Consider the following 12,112-nt stretch of genomic DNA (forward strand, 5'->3'; position numbering starts at 1 on the left):
TTCCCCTCAAGTCCCCTCTTTTCCAGTCTCAGCTCGGGCCTTTTTTGGCATCCCTAACTCGCCTCCTATTTCATTCAATATTTCGGACGGAGGATCTTTGGTTCTCAGCGTCCCTGTCTCCACGAAGGACCTTCCCCAGCTCTCCAGCTTGCTGCCCTTGCAGGACAGCTCTGCCTTCCTGTGGCTCTTGCTCACTCACAGTTCCTGCCTTTCTTCGCCCGGTTTAAAGCCAACAAACCAAGACTCAGAAAAATTGGCCCTTGGCCTTCGGTTCACAGCCTGGGTTTGTTTTTTTCTCAAAGAGACCCGAGGTCCTCCACATTTGATAAATTTATGGAAAAACTCAACAGTGTTCCGGCTGTCAAGTAGGTGGTGGGCGGGAGGGGAGGAGCAGGAGAGTAGGGTAGTAAGAACGGGATGAAGACCCATTTCCTGGATGGGAGGCGGTTCCACCAAATGCTGCAAGCATCCGCTCTATTTTAACCCATTTCGTCTTTCGCAAGCGCTTCGAGAGAGGCTGCTCCCGGAAGTGGAAGGAGGGAATTTCAGAGTTTCAGACCCACCTGCGTCCAGATCCTGGCGCGACTGCTAACTAGCTGTGTGACCCTGAGCAAGACACTTAACCTCTCTGATTCTGTTCTTTCGCCTAGAAAACAAAAGCGGATAATAACACCTATCTCCTAGAGTAGAGAGGATTAAATCAGATAAAGTTTGTGAAACGTCTGACAAGAGGTCTGCCACCCAGTTCACTATGGCAGTTCTCTCCCGGCATTCCTTCCTGCCCCTTACCGGAACTGAGACGGGGCCGCTGCGGGCTGGGCAGAACCCGGGGGAGAAGGGCGAGCCTTCCTCCGCCGGGGGTGGGCAGAGCGGCATGGAAGACCCTGGAGCCTCGGGTCTGCCTGACATCTCCAGGCTTAAATAACCGTACGCCTTTGTTATTCGTCGGCAGCAAAGTGGTTCGTTACGCCTGATTGGTCTAATTGCTTTGAAATGGGATATATTATCTATAATTATAGAGCTCTAGGAGGAGCCGGCCGGCCACCGCTTTCATCTTCCCCAAGTGCACCCTCATGTCGCGATCACATTAACTTGGGCCATTTGAAAGGGGGGCTCTCGTTCCCCCGTGGACCCTGCCCCCCCCTCCCGACCCCCCTTCCGAATTTAAAGGCACAAGGAAGCCCAGGCCTGGGCGGCAGGGAGAAGCCAGCAGGGGGAGGGAGGGAAGGGGTAAGAAGCCTGGGAGTGGGGCTTGTCAATTTCTCCCTGGCGCGCCCGCGCACAGGCTGGGCCCACTTAGCAGAGGAATTAGCAAGAAGGAGAAAACACTTTTTACAAATAGTGTTTGACTTCGCCTTTTAAAAAAAGGGCACCAAAACTCTTAAAAGGCACAAGTTCTGCCCAGGTCCCAGGAAGGCAGGAAGCGTTTTGCTCCGAGTCTGTGCTGCGGGTCTTCAGCCAGTAGCCGAGGACTCCCCGGGGTTCTCGGGAAAGCTGTGAAGTCCTCCCAGAATTAGTGACTCTAGTTTCCCAAACCTGTCTCCCAGCCCCTCTCTTCCTGGCGACAGAGACCAAAAGAGTGGAGATGGCAGAGTCCAGGAGGGCCCTTCCAGAGATTCGGAGACCCCGGGCCGGCGCTTGCTGTTTGCCTGTCGACCCTCAACCCCTCCCGGCACAAAATACCTCCTCTCTCTCCCCCTCTGCCGCCCTCCTGGCGATTGGTGAATTCCCACCAAAATAAATCGTTCCGGGTAATCGGTTTTCATAGCACATTCATTCTGTTAAAGAGGACTGTTTGGGGCTCGCTAATTGCCGGGGGATCCCACTGAGCAGAACATTTTCAAAAATGCACGCGGGATTCCTGGGCCCAGGCCACAAAATGCATTAGAAAATGGGGGAGGAGGTAAACAAAAACCGGACCGAGAGGACAACCAATGCTGAAGTGAGGGGCCAGCCCGCCCTTCCAATCCCTGCGACAACACCCAGATAGTGACAACCACCTTTAAGACGGGGTCCCTCTAAAAATTAATGTTTGGGGGTGATATCTAGCCACAGCACCACCCTTCCCCCACCACCGCACACCCCGGTAAAATAGGCATATGGGGAAAAAACCCAAACCCACCACCAGTCTATTTGCCCAGAAAGTGGACGAAGGACAATCCATCTTTAGGATCTGAAATTCAGAGGCGCTTTGTTGAGGGGCAGGGAATGTTTTAGGATGCAGGAGAAGAGGGGAGATGGAGCGAGGGGGGAGGGGAGGGAAGTCGGCGAGGATGGAAGCGGAGCGCCAGCGCAGAGCTTTATCTGTAGCGGGCCAGCCCTGCCCTTGCCAGGCATGAATTACAGCCCGGCTTTCTCGGCTGCAGCGGCGCGCGGAGAAACGCCTGGGCAGAAGCGCCTCGAGGTTAGTGCTGGCGGCGAGATAACAGGCGCAGCCCGGGCCTGACAGCTCTCTGAACCCAGGAGCCAGGAAATCTGTAAAGGCCCACACAAAAACGAACGCAGAGCGTGCTCCCTCTCACTGCCCCCAAACTCGTGCCCTTCCTCCCGGGGTAAGAACAGCACGCCCGGGAGGAGACAGACATTTTCTTTCCTTTCTCGAACTCGCTTCTCCGAGTCCGCGGGCACCTTTCCCTCGCAGCCCAGTGGCGGACCAGTGGGAGAGCCCCTCGCTACTCTGACACCGAATCCAGCCTGAACTGCTCGCCCTCTGCAGACGCACTCTGCTCGCCTTGCAACGTCTGCACGCGGTTAACCCGCTGCGCAGGGCAGGAGCAGACAGGAACACAGACCGAACCAGAAAAGAAGACGCGGTGGGATTCAGGACCCGGCTCTGGCAGCCGAGGGGCGGGCAGCAGGGCAGGGGCTGCGGGCCCACGCGGTTTGATCCCTGGAGGCGGGGGTTGGGGGGGGCGCGACTTCAAGGGCCCATGCGCCGGCTGCAGCCTTTGATCCGGCCGCCGCTGGCGCCTAAAAACAACATCCTCGTCTGCCTATTAGGCGCGCTGAGGGATCGTGACAGATTGTTTATCCCCGCAATTAGCGATGCGGCCCTTCTCAGGCCGCCCGGGCCCCCAGCCCGAGTCCAGGCCTCGCTGCGCTCCTCGCCCGCTACAGCCGTGAACCCCGCACGAGCCTCCTTTGCTCCGTGAGGCTCCGCGCTCGGGTTCGAGCCCCAGCTCAACAGTGAAGCAGGCTTCTTGACTGGCAGAGTCCAAGTGGGTCCAGAGCCCCTGAAATTGCACAGTTGCGTGTAATGTGTTTTTGCTGATGTGCATTTTTCTAGGGAGAAAGTTCTTAGCTGTAGCAGATTCTTAAAGCGATCTGGGAGCCAAACATTTGGAGATGGGGACGAGGGTGGAACAAAGCCAAGATTCGTCCGAAAGACACATTACTCGATTTAAAAATGTTGACCTAAAAAAGCGGATGGTCCTTTGTTTCCTATCGCCCTTTAACCGGAGTGAGATTCTGGCTGGGCTGCGGAGGGGGTTGTTCTGGCGAGAATTTAATTAGAAATGCGAGCAATAGAAATTCGCGGTCCCAGCTGGGCTGCTAGCAAGGTGTTTGGCCTACAGCCTTGTGGCTCCCCAGTTCGTTCAGCTTTACAATTGGGTCGTACAGTCTCATCCCCGGTGCACCGCGCGTCCAGCCGGCCCCACCGAGCTAGAGGCCCCAAGCCCTGCCCAGTGTCTGAGTTGCGGTCTTGGGTTCCTAAGAACCTGGAGGGCAGACATAAATGTCACAGAAGCGAGTATTCCCGAACCTTCCCAAAGGCCTTAACATATCTCAGGGGCCTGTGGACAGATGCGAAGCTACCCATAGCTCAGGCGTGCGCAGCCGGACCCCTGCCGCCAGACCTCGGACGTGGTCCGGGTAATAAAGTTCCTGCTCTAGCAATTCATTTTCCTTAATCTGGACGCCCCTAATCTACAGCTTTTATTGCGCCCAGTAAAAAGGCGAGAGGATCCGCTGTCCCTCTGCACTCGGATAATTACCCCTAAATGGCCACGGCAGCCCCATGTTTCCTGGAGATTAGAATGGCCTATCCCGGTGAGCTGCCAGTCACCTCCGCTAGCTCCCCGAGAGCCGCTGGCCGGGGCCCCCGGGATAAGAGGCGGTAAAGACGGCGCAGAAAACGGCCGAACCCGGACACGGTTTGCATAGATGTTGCATCTCCCTCTACCCCAACTAATTTTTCTGGTTTTTTACCTGCAAAAATAAAATCACGCTTCCTCTGAAATTGGCAAAATAAAAGCCCAGAACCGAGGATCCACCACCAGAAACCGTATTCTTTTCCTGGGTCCCCTCCCCCAAATGTGCCTCTCCCCTCCAGGATCAGCGACTCAGAGATAGGGACGTGTTATTGTTTCCGCGGACGGGCTGAGGTCATAGTAAGGCCAGACCGGTGTTTTGTTGCCATTTCTGTTGGTTTTATTTCAGTGAGTTCTATATCAAAAGGATCCAGCATCTCCTCTCCCCAACTGGTCACCGGTATAGGTGGTGTGACCCTCCGGAGAGAGGTTTAGAGCATGAAAAATATACATCGTATATGAAAACCGATCCTAGATTCCAGATAATATTACGTATTCTCATACCCTTAGCACCACAGAAACGTGGCTTCTTTCGGCAAATTTTTTAGTCCAGCTCTTAGAGACAAAAGCCAACTTTTACCCGGAGGTAAAGTTTTGAAGATGGAAACAGAGGAATAAATTGAAGGTGATTTTAGAAAGAAACTAATATTATGTCTTCAACTTAGTATAACTAGCCATGCGTACCTTTTAATGTACACAAGGAATATATAAGAACTGATCTCAACTCAAACTATTGTCTTAGAGGAAGGGGGGTCTGATTTGCAGAGGGGGACAGAGAGAAACACAGCAATGGACTACAGAAAAAGGTGAAAGAAGCGGTAGAGGAGGGAAACAAGGAAAGGGGCAGAAAAAAGGAGTGGGAAAGAGGGGCTGCAAGGGAAGGGGAGGAGAGAGGAGGGCAGAAGAGAAGGAACCAGGACTTGGGAAAGTCCCCAGGATCACAGAAAGACAGAGACCCACGGGGACCCAGACGGAGAGGCCGCCAGGGCTTTAGAGCCCATGAAAGTATCCTGGGTACCCCCTCCCCTCGCCTGTCCTCCCCTGGCCGGACCCTGCCCTGCGCGCCCGCAGGCCCCGCGCGCCTCCCGGCAAGTCCCCAGGAGCGCGGCCCAATGGATCGCTCCGGGCCCGCCCCCTCGCGCGCTGATTGGCCGCAGCCCCGCTGGCCTCGCCTTATTAGCAAGTTCTCTGGGGAGCGGCCGACGGACCCGGAGCCGGCGGGTGCTCCCGGGAACTCGGCCTGCGCGGCGGCGGGGCGCGGAGCCAGGCCCAGCGCGCTCGAGCTGGCCTTCTGGGGAGGGGCGGGGGGCGAGCGCGCGAGGGTCCGCCGGGCCAGGGCCCCGGGCGCTCCCTGAGGCCGGCCACGCTCCCAACCCGCCCGAAGCCCATGCCCGGCGGCTGGCCCGTGCTGTGGCTGGAGAGGGCGCCCAGCTCTGCATGGCCCCGGCTGCTGACATGACTTCTTTGCCACTCGGTGTCAAAGTGGAGGACTCTGCCTTCGGGAAGCCGGCGGGGGGAGGCGCGGGCCAGGCCCCCAGCGCCGCCGCGGCTACGGCGGCCACCATGGGCGCAGATGAGGAGGGGGCCAAGCCCAAAGGGTCCCCTTCGCTCCTGCCCTTCAGCGTGGAGGCGCTCATGGCCGACCACAGGAAGCCAGGGGCCAAGGAGAGTGCCCTGGCGGCCTCGGAGGGCGCGCAGGCGGCGGGCGGTTCGGCGCAGCCCCTGGGCGTCCGGCCCGGGTCGCTGGGCGCCCCAGACGCGCCCTCTTCGCCGCGGCCGCTCGGCCATTTCTCGGTGGGAGGACTCCTCAAGCTACCAGAAGACGCACTCATCAAAGCCGAGAGCCCCGAGAAGCCCGAGAGGACCCCGTGGATGCAGAGCCCCCGCTTCTCCCCGCCCCCGGCCAGTGAGTAGCCAGAACCCAGGCGCCAAGGGAGGGGGCCAGGCCGCGCGCCGGCGCCTACTTGTCTCGGGCGTCTGCGTACCTGCAGCCGGTACCTGGAGCCGGTGCTAGGGCTCTGTTGGCGGGGAGGCCAACTGGATCCTCTCCCTACTCCCACCCAGGAAGAGGGTTCCAGGCCTCTTCGCCTTGGCCGGATGACGCTGGGGTTGGGAGTTAACTTGTAGGACACCGGTGTCTGGGCACCCTCTCCTCCTGACCCCACCAAACGACCCCGGGAGTCCATGTTCCCTCATCTGATCCTAAACCCTGTTACATCACCCTTACCCCAATAGATGGGTGCGAGCAGTGTGGACATCTTCCCATTGCTCGGAGTTTCACTTTCTCGTAGAAGCCTGGTGTCCCCCACCCCACCCCGCCCAACCCCACGTAATTTAAAGTATCTACTTGCCAGGAGGTTCCAAAGTTCTTACAAAACTCCACCTCCTGCCCCCTCTTGAAGTTAGAGGCAGATGGTGCTTTGGGCGGATGGATGATTTAGCGGGAGGGGACACTCAGGTTCCCGTGGAGGGGGCGGGGCACCAAGTAAATTAGGGGAAGGCGCCCCCTCTAATCCTGTCGGAAGCTACCATGCATCTCAGACTGGGCCCACTGAAGTGGAATCCAGCCGCCAAAGGCACTTTTGGGGGTAGTTCCAAGGCTTCGTGGCCCCCTGGCTTCTCTGCCCAGTGAACAGGCTCGGAGATATTTCAGGAGCACGGGAAATTCCCAAGTTTTCCTCGTTTCCTCCGATTATTTTGTGCTGCATAATAGCAGCCCGAATTCAATGGCGTGATGCTGAGGTATGATTTTTATCTGGGGATTAAACGTCTTTGAAAGGCCGGTCCCTCCCTGGGCCTAATGGCCGGAGAAGGCGGCCCCGCGCTGGGCAGTCGCTGTTCAAAATAGTGACGTTTCTCTCGGCGTCCGCCCTTCGGGAGGCCAGACGCAAAGCAAGTCGGGGGCCAACTGCTTCCCGGACTCGAATTGGCCTCGCGCAGGGAGAAGGGGGATGTTAACATGAGATTTCGTTTGACTCACATCCTGGTGGTCTGAGCGCCCAAAGGTTTTTCTTTTTTAAAAAAGTGCAGGGTGGGGGACATATATAGTTAGGCAAAACCCGCATGGTGAAACAGCCTTGGCTTGAATTCACTCTGTTAAGCTGCTGCACAGGCAAAGTGTCCTTTCCGAGACTCGGGAATTTGGTTAGGGCCTTGAGTCCCAGGACTCCCATCAAAGCCTGTTGCCCTGGGAATAATTTGTTTCACTTTTTAATCTGGCCTCGGCGCCCAGCTGGCCCAATCCCTGACCTGCGCTAGCCCTCCACCTCCCTGCTTGCTTATTACCCAGCCTTGAGGCTAATATTGAAGCCAGAAGAAAAAGACAGCTGGGCACGCTTGGTTTCCAGGGACCCAGCCACAGGCTGAGGAGCCGCAATAGCGCACTGCCCCAACACACATACTCGTTTGAGTGTGGCCAGAGGGTCAAGGTGCCAGGGGTGGGAGAGGTCCAAGGAACAATTGAGACAATCGGAACAAAAAGTCCTGTTAGAATGAACGAGCCCCTTCTCTCTCGCTCAAAATGGCATTTTATATAATTAGGAGAATTGGTCACAGTGCAACCTCCATGATGTTCCTGTTGCTCCACCTCTGGTCTACTGGGGACTGACCCTAGAACCCCCTTAGGAATGGGCTGTCCCAGGGGAAAGAGACCCGTCACATGTAGAGTTCTGGACTCTATGCCACACAACTGCGGCATAGCCTAGCACTGAGCACTTGGTGTGCACAGATGTTAGGCCAATGCATAAAACTACACGTGCTCATGAGCTGGGCGCAGGGCCTCTTTCTGCAGTTTCAGCATCTGTGTTAACATACACCTTCCCTGTGTATGTGGCTGTGGGAGGAGGCCTGCCATGAAAGGCCTTCCTAATTGTCCGTGTGGGTGTCAGGGAGGTTCCACCTCTTCCCAGTTGTGTTTGGGCCTTGAGCATGGGCATGGGGCCTTGAATATGGGTAAGTTTCTCCTGGACTCTTAATTTACTCATTTGCAAAAAGTAGACAAGAAATTCTTCCCTGCGGGGTTGCGGTGGGAATTGGAGAAAATGTTCTCTAAGGTCCTCACACAATGATTGGCACCGAGGCACTTGGCAACAATCAATATCTGGTAGTTATTGGCTATTATTACTACTTCATTGGCTGGTTATGCTCCACCGCCTCTCTCAGCCTCGTGTCTCTTTCTCTCTCGGCCCCTTAGGGCGGCTGAGCCCTCCAGCTTGCACACTGCGCAAGCACAAGACCAACCGTAAGCCGCGGACGCCCTTCACCACCGCGCAGCTGCTGGCGCTGGAGCGCAAGTTCCGCCAGAAGCAGTACTTGTCCATCGCCGAGCGCGCCGAGTTCTCCAGCTCACTCAGCCTCACCGAGACGCAGGTGAAGATCTGGTTCCAGAACCGCCGTGCCAAGGCAAAGAGACTACAGGAGGCAGAGCTGGAGAAGCTGAAGATGGCCGCCAAGCCTATGCTGCCACCAGCTGCCTTCGGCCTCTCCTTCCCTCTCGGCGGCCCGGCAGCTGTAGCGGCTGCGGCGGGTGCCTCACTCTACGGTGCCTCTGGCCCCTTCCAGCGCGCCGCGCTGCCGGTGGCGCCCGTGGGACTCTACACGGCCCATGTAGGCTACAGCATGTACCACCTGACATAGAGGGTCCCAGGGTCGCCCACCTGTGGGGGCAGCCAATCCCTGCAGCTCTGGTCTTCTGAAAGCAGCAGGAGCTGTGTCCCGACGTGCTCCGCTGCGCAGCACCGCCGGCGCCTTCCCTTTGGCCCTCGCACCGGTTTTTGCCTTGGTTGCTCCCTGAGTTCACTCTTTGAAGTCCGATCCCCTTCCAAAAAGTGGCTGGAAGGGTCCCTTAGCACTCTTCTAGAATCTAGATCTACACCCTTGAGTTAAGGATGGGGAAACTGAGGCCAGAGAGGCTAAGAGATGTATCCAGGGTCCCCAGCAGAATTAGTGGTTGAACAGGACAAGAGGCCACGTCTCCTGTATAGCTGCTGTCCTGACACCAGGTGCAAAAGTCAGAGAAATTAGTGTTTGATGATCCTGGAAATGAGAACAGTTTTGGAGAAAGAGAAGAGCAAGCCAGGGGAGATGGACCTCAGCTCCTTCCATTGGAAAACTTAGGAGAAGTTCAACAGCAAAACATTTGCTTTGGGGGGCAGGGGATACACAGATGCATTGCAAAGGTAGGTTGAAGGGACCTCTCTCTTACCAGTACCAGAAAAAGAATTGCAAAATAAAAAAAAAAAAAATCTCTTTCTATTTAACAGTACATTTTCGTGGCCTCAAGCATCCCGTTGGAAGGGATTGTGTGTACTATGTAATATACTGTATATTTGAAATTTTATCATCATTTATATTATAGCTATATTTGTTAAATAAATTAATTTTAAGCTACAAAAACTCTTTACTGATTTAGTTTTTTATTTAAATTTTACTTCTTGCCATCTCCACATATACAATTGCTTTTTCAGTTTGACGGTAGTTTTACACTAGCAACTTTCAATGATGACAACAGGATATGCAGGGACAGAGGGGGTGTCTTTTTTAACACACCAGACAGATCTGCATTAGCAAAGTCAAGTGGAGAATTGAAGCAATTACCCAGGATAATTAGGCTCAATTTTCCAATTCACTTTAAGCTGAAATCGACACTTGCTCAGGCGACCCATAACCAACTCTTGCTTTTTTCTCTCCTTTAAACCTGTCTGTGAAAACAAAGCAAATCGCCCAAATGGTTTGATGACTGTAGACAGCTAATGGAGACAATTCCCACCTCTGCAAACCTGTTTTTCCCACAGGAGGCCAGGTAGGGCATGGAAGCGATTGCTTTGCTTCTCTAAGTCACTGCCATTGTAGACAAAGTTTGTGCAACCAATTTTGAGTTGCCAGAATGTGAATGACTTCACAGCCCCTATTATGACCGCTAAAAACAAAACAAAAATCAAACTTTACAGAAAACCCAGGGCGATCATACACTCTCGCCTTGGCAAGTCCTTTTCGGGGCCCTGCTTCCGAACCTTCACAAACTTGTTTTTTCTTTCATGTAGTAGGTGAAGCCCAAGCTTCCAGGAGAATAAATTCCCACAAGCACCAAGTTTAGCCTTCGGGGGAATTCTGTAAGGACACTGAAGGCAGAAAATGACCCTGTAATAAATAAAGCCTATTAAGTTCCAGGCACCGCTCTGTTCTCTTTCGTGTTGGGGGTCGCGGCTTAATTCTCACCAGACCTGCTCACCCCCTCCCGCAGCCTCCGTCGGGCGGTGGCCGGTGCCTCCAAACTCTACCAGTGCGACCCCAGGCAGCCTTTGCGGCAAGCCATTAAGAAGGGAAGCTAGTAGACCAAAGGTTGATAGAAACCGAAGTACCTGGCCTTGGGGAGGGGTGAACGTCTCCGTAAGTGGAGACCCTGAAAACAGAGTGCGCGGTTTGTAGCCCCAGGGACCCGGGTCGGCCGCGGCAGCCTAAGCGCGCTCACAGCCCTGCGGACGCACCTGGCAGGCTGGCGCCGGGCAAGTTCCCGGATAATCTGGGCCTCGGGTGCTCCAGCCTCGGTAGTTTCGACGAAAGTTTTGTCTCCCCTGCTTGGGGCTGTAGTCTGAACTTGTCACAAGCCCTCTCCCTGAAAGAAAGGAAAGCTTGCGGTGGAGTGCAGCTCTGCCGCACCGGGGGTCCAGGGAAAGCCCGGTGCTGTACGTCTTGGCCTCGGGGCGTCTAAAAGGATCGCCCCAAGAGGTCTGCGCCTCTTCGTCCCCAAAAGAGGGGAGTTACGCTTAAAAAGGTCTCAGTCTCCTACGCCCATGCGGCCCTCTAAAGGCGCTTGAGGGGTCAGGTTCTTCGCCACTTTTTTTTTTTTTTCTTTCTCTATAAATTAAGCAACCCGCGGGGACGGCGCGCAGGACACCTGGCTCCCACAAACCTTCCGAGTTCCTTCCTGGAACATCACTAGCGACTTTCCTGTCGTGGGCATAGTATTGAACTCGAGATCAGACAATCTTATGTGGTTCAATGCTGTTCAAGCCTGCCACTTACTGACTGCTTGACCTTGAGGTACAGAGATCACGCCATCTTTCTGTACCTCAGTTTTCTCATCTGCGAAATGGGTCTGGGAATCCTCGCCCTCCATCCCGGGATTTTGAGGAAGTGTCAGCGAGCCCCCGCGCGGGAGGGCTCCCAGGGAACACCCAGTGGCTTAGCGTTTTCGTGGCTCCTGGAGCGCCCGCAGCACTGGAGTCCTTTCTGCGCGTCCGTGATAGAGGAATGGTGGGGCGGGGCGGGATCGGGTGTCTCCTCGCCCCGGCTCCCCGGCCTCCTGGCTCCTTGGAGTTTGGCAATTTAGGGTCGAGGCAAATTTAGAGCAACATAATTGCCGTAATGAGCAACGGCTCGCGCTCTGCAGACGCGGCGCGGCTCCAGCGAGGCTGTAGCTGCAGGCGAGGCGGGCACGCCTCCCCGCCCCCACTCGCTGAGCCTCTGTCGGGGTGAAAGGGGCCCGCTGCCCTGCGACCCCGGCCCGCGCGCGCCCGCGCCTCTGGCTGCCCGCCTTGGGTCGGGGTTTCCTTCCACTTCTGGGCCCTTTCGTTTCCCCATTTTTGTTTCTCGAAGTCTAGCCCGTTGTTTACCCCTTTTTGTTCCGAATCCCTCCCTCGACAGGGCGCGCACACAGAAGGTACTCAATAAATGTTGAGGTGCTGGATCAGAGTGGCGTGCCGGTTTGGGGTGGACACTGAGCTACATTCAGCCCAGTCCGGCCGGAATTCGCGGCGGCGCTCCGGGCACTGCTTCTCATCCACCCCAGTCCTTCGAACTCGGTTCCTTGGTTATCAAGCGAGGGAGGGCGGAGTGGGCAGAGGCTTCCCCGGGCCTGGTCCTTTACGGACGAATTTCCTTCTCTGGCAAGAAACGCCGTATAGATCACGAGGAGCCGCCACCTACCGCGCCGGGAGGAAGTGATGGAAAAGGAACCTGCATTTACCTAGAGCCTACCGTGTGCGGGGAGTTCTCTAGCGCGCCGCCTGCTCCGTGCCCAA

The 12,112-nt window shown here is 55.8% G+C and overlaps 1 protein-coding gene across 1 annotated transcript; it reads left to right on the forward strand.

The window, feature by feature from the left end:
• The first annotated feature begins 5,527 nt into the window (after window positions 1–5,527).
• MSX1 (msh homeobox 1) lies at window positions 5,528–8,803 on the forward strand. The gene is made up of 2 exons (XM_069496075.1): window positions 5,528–5,997; window positions 8,284–8,803. The coding sequence occupies exons 1-2, from the start codon at window positions 5,529–5,531 to the stop codon at window positions 8,724–8,726; spliced, it is 912 nt and encodes a 303-aa protein (XP_069352176.1). The 5' UTR covers window position 5,528; the 3' UTR covers window positions 8,727–8,803.
• Window positions 8,804–12,112: the final 3,309 nt, after the last annotated feature.

The sequence above is a fragment of the Eulemur rufifrons genome, chromosome 20 (genome assembly GCF_041146395.1).
Source record: "Eulemur rufifrons isolate Redbay chromosome 20, OSU_ERuf_1, whole genome shotgun sequence".
Lineage (NCBI taxonomy): Eukaryota > Metazoa > Chordata > Mammalia > Primates > Lemuridae > Eulemur > Eulemur rufifrons.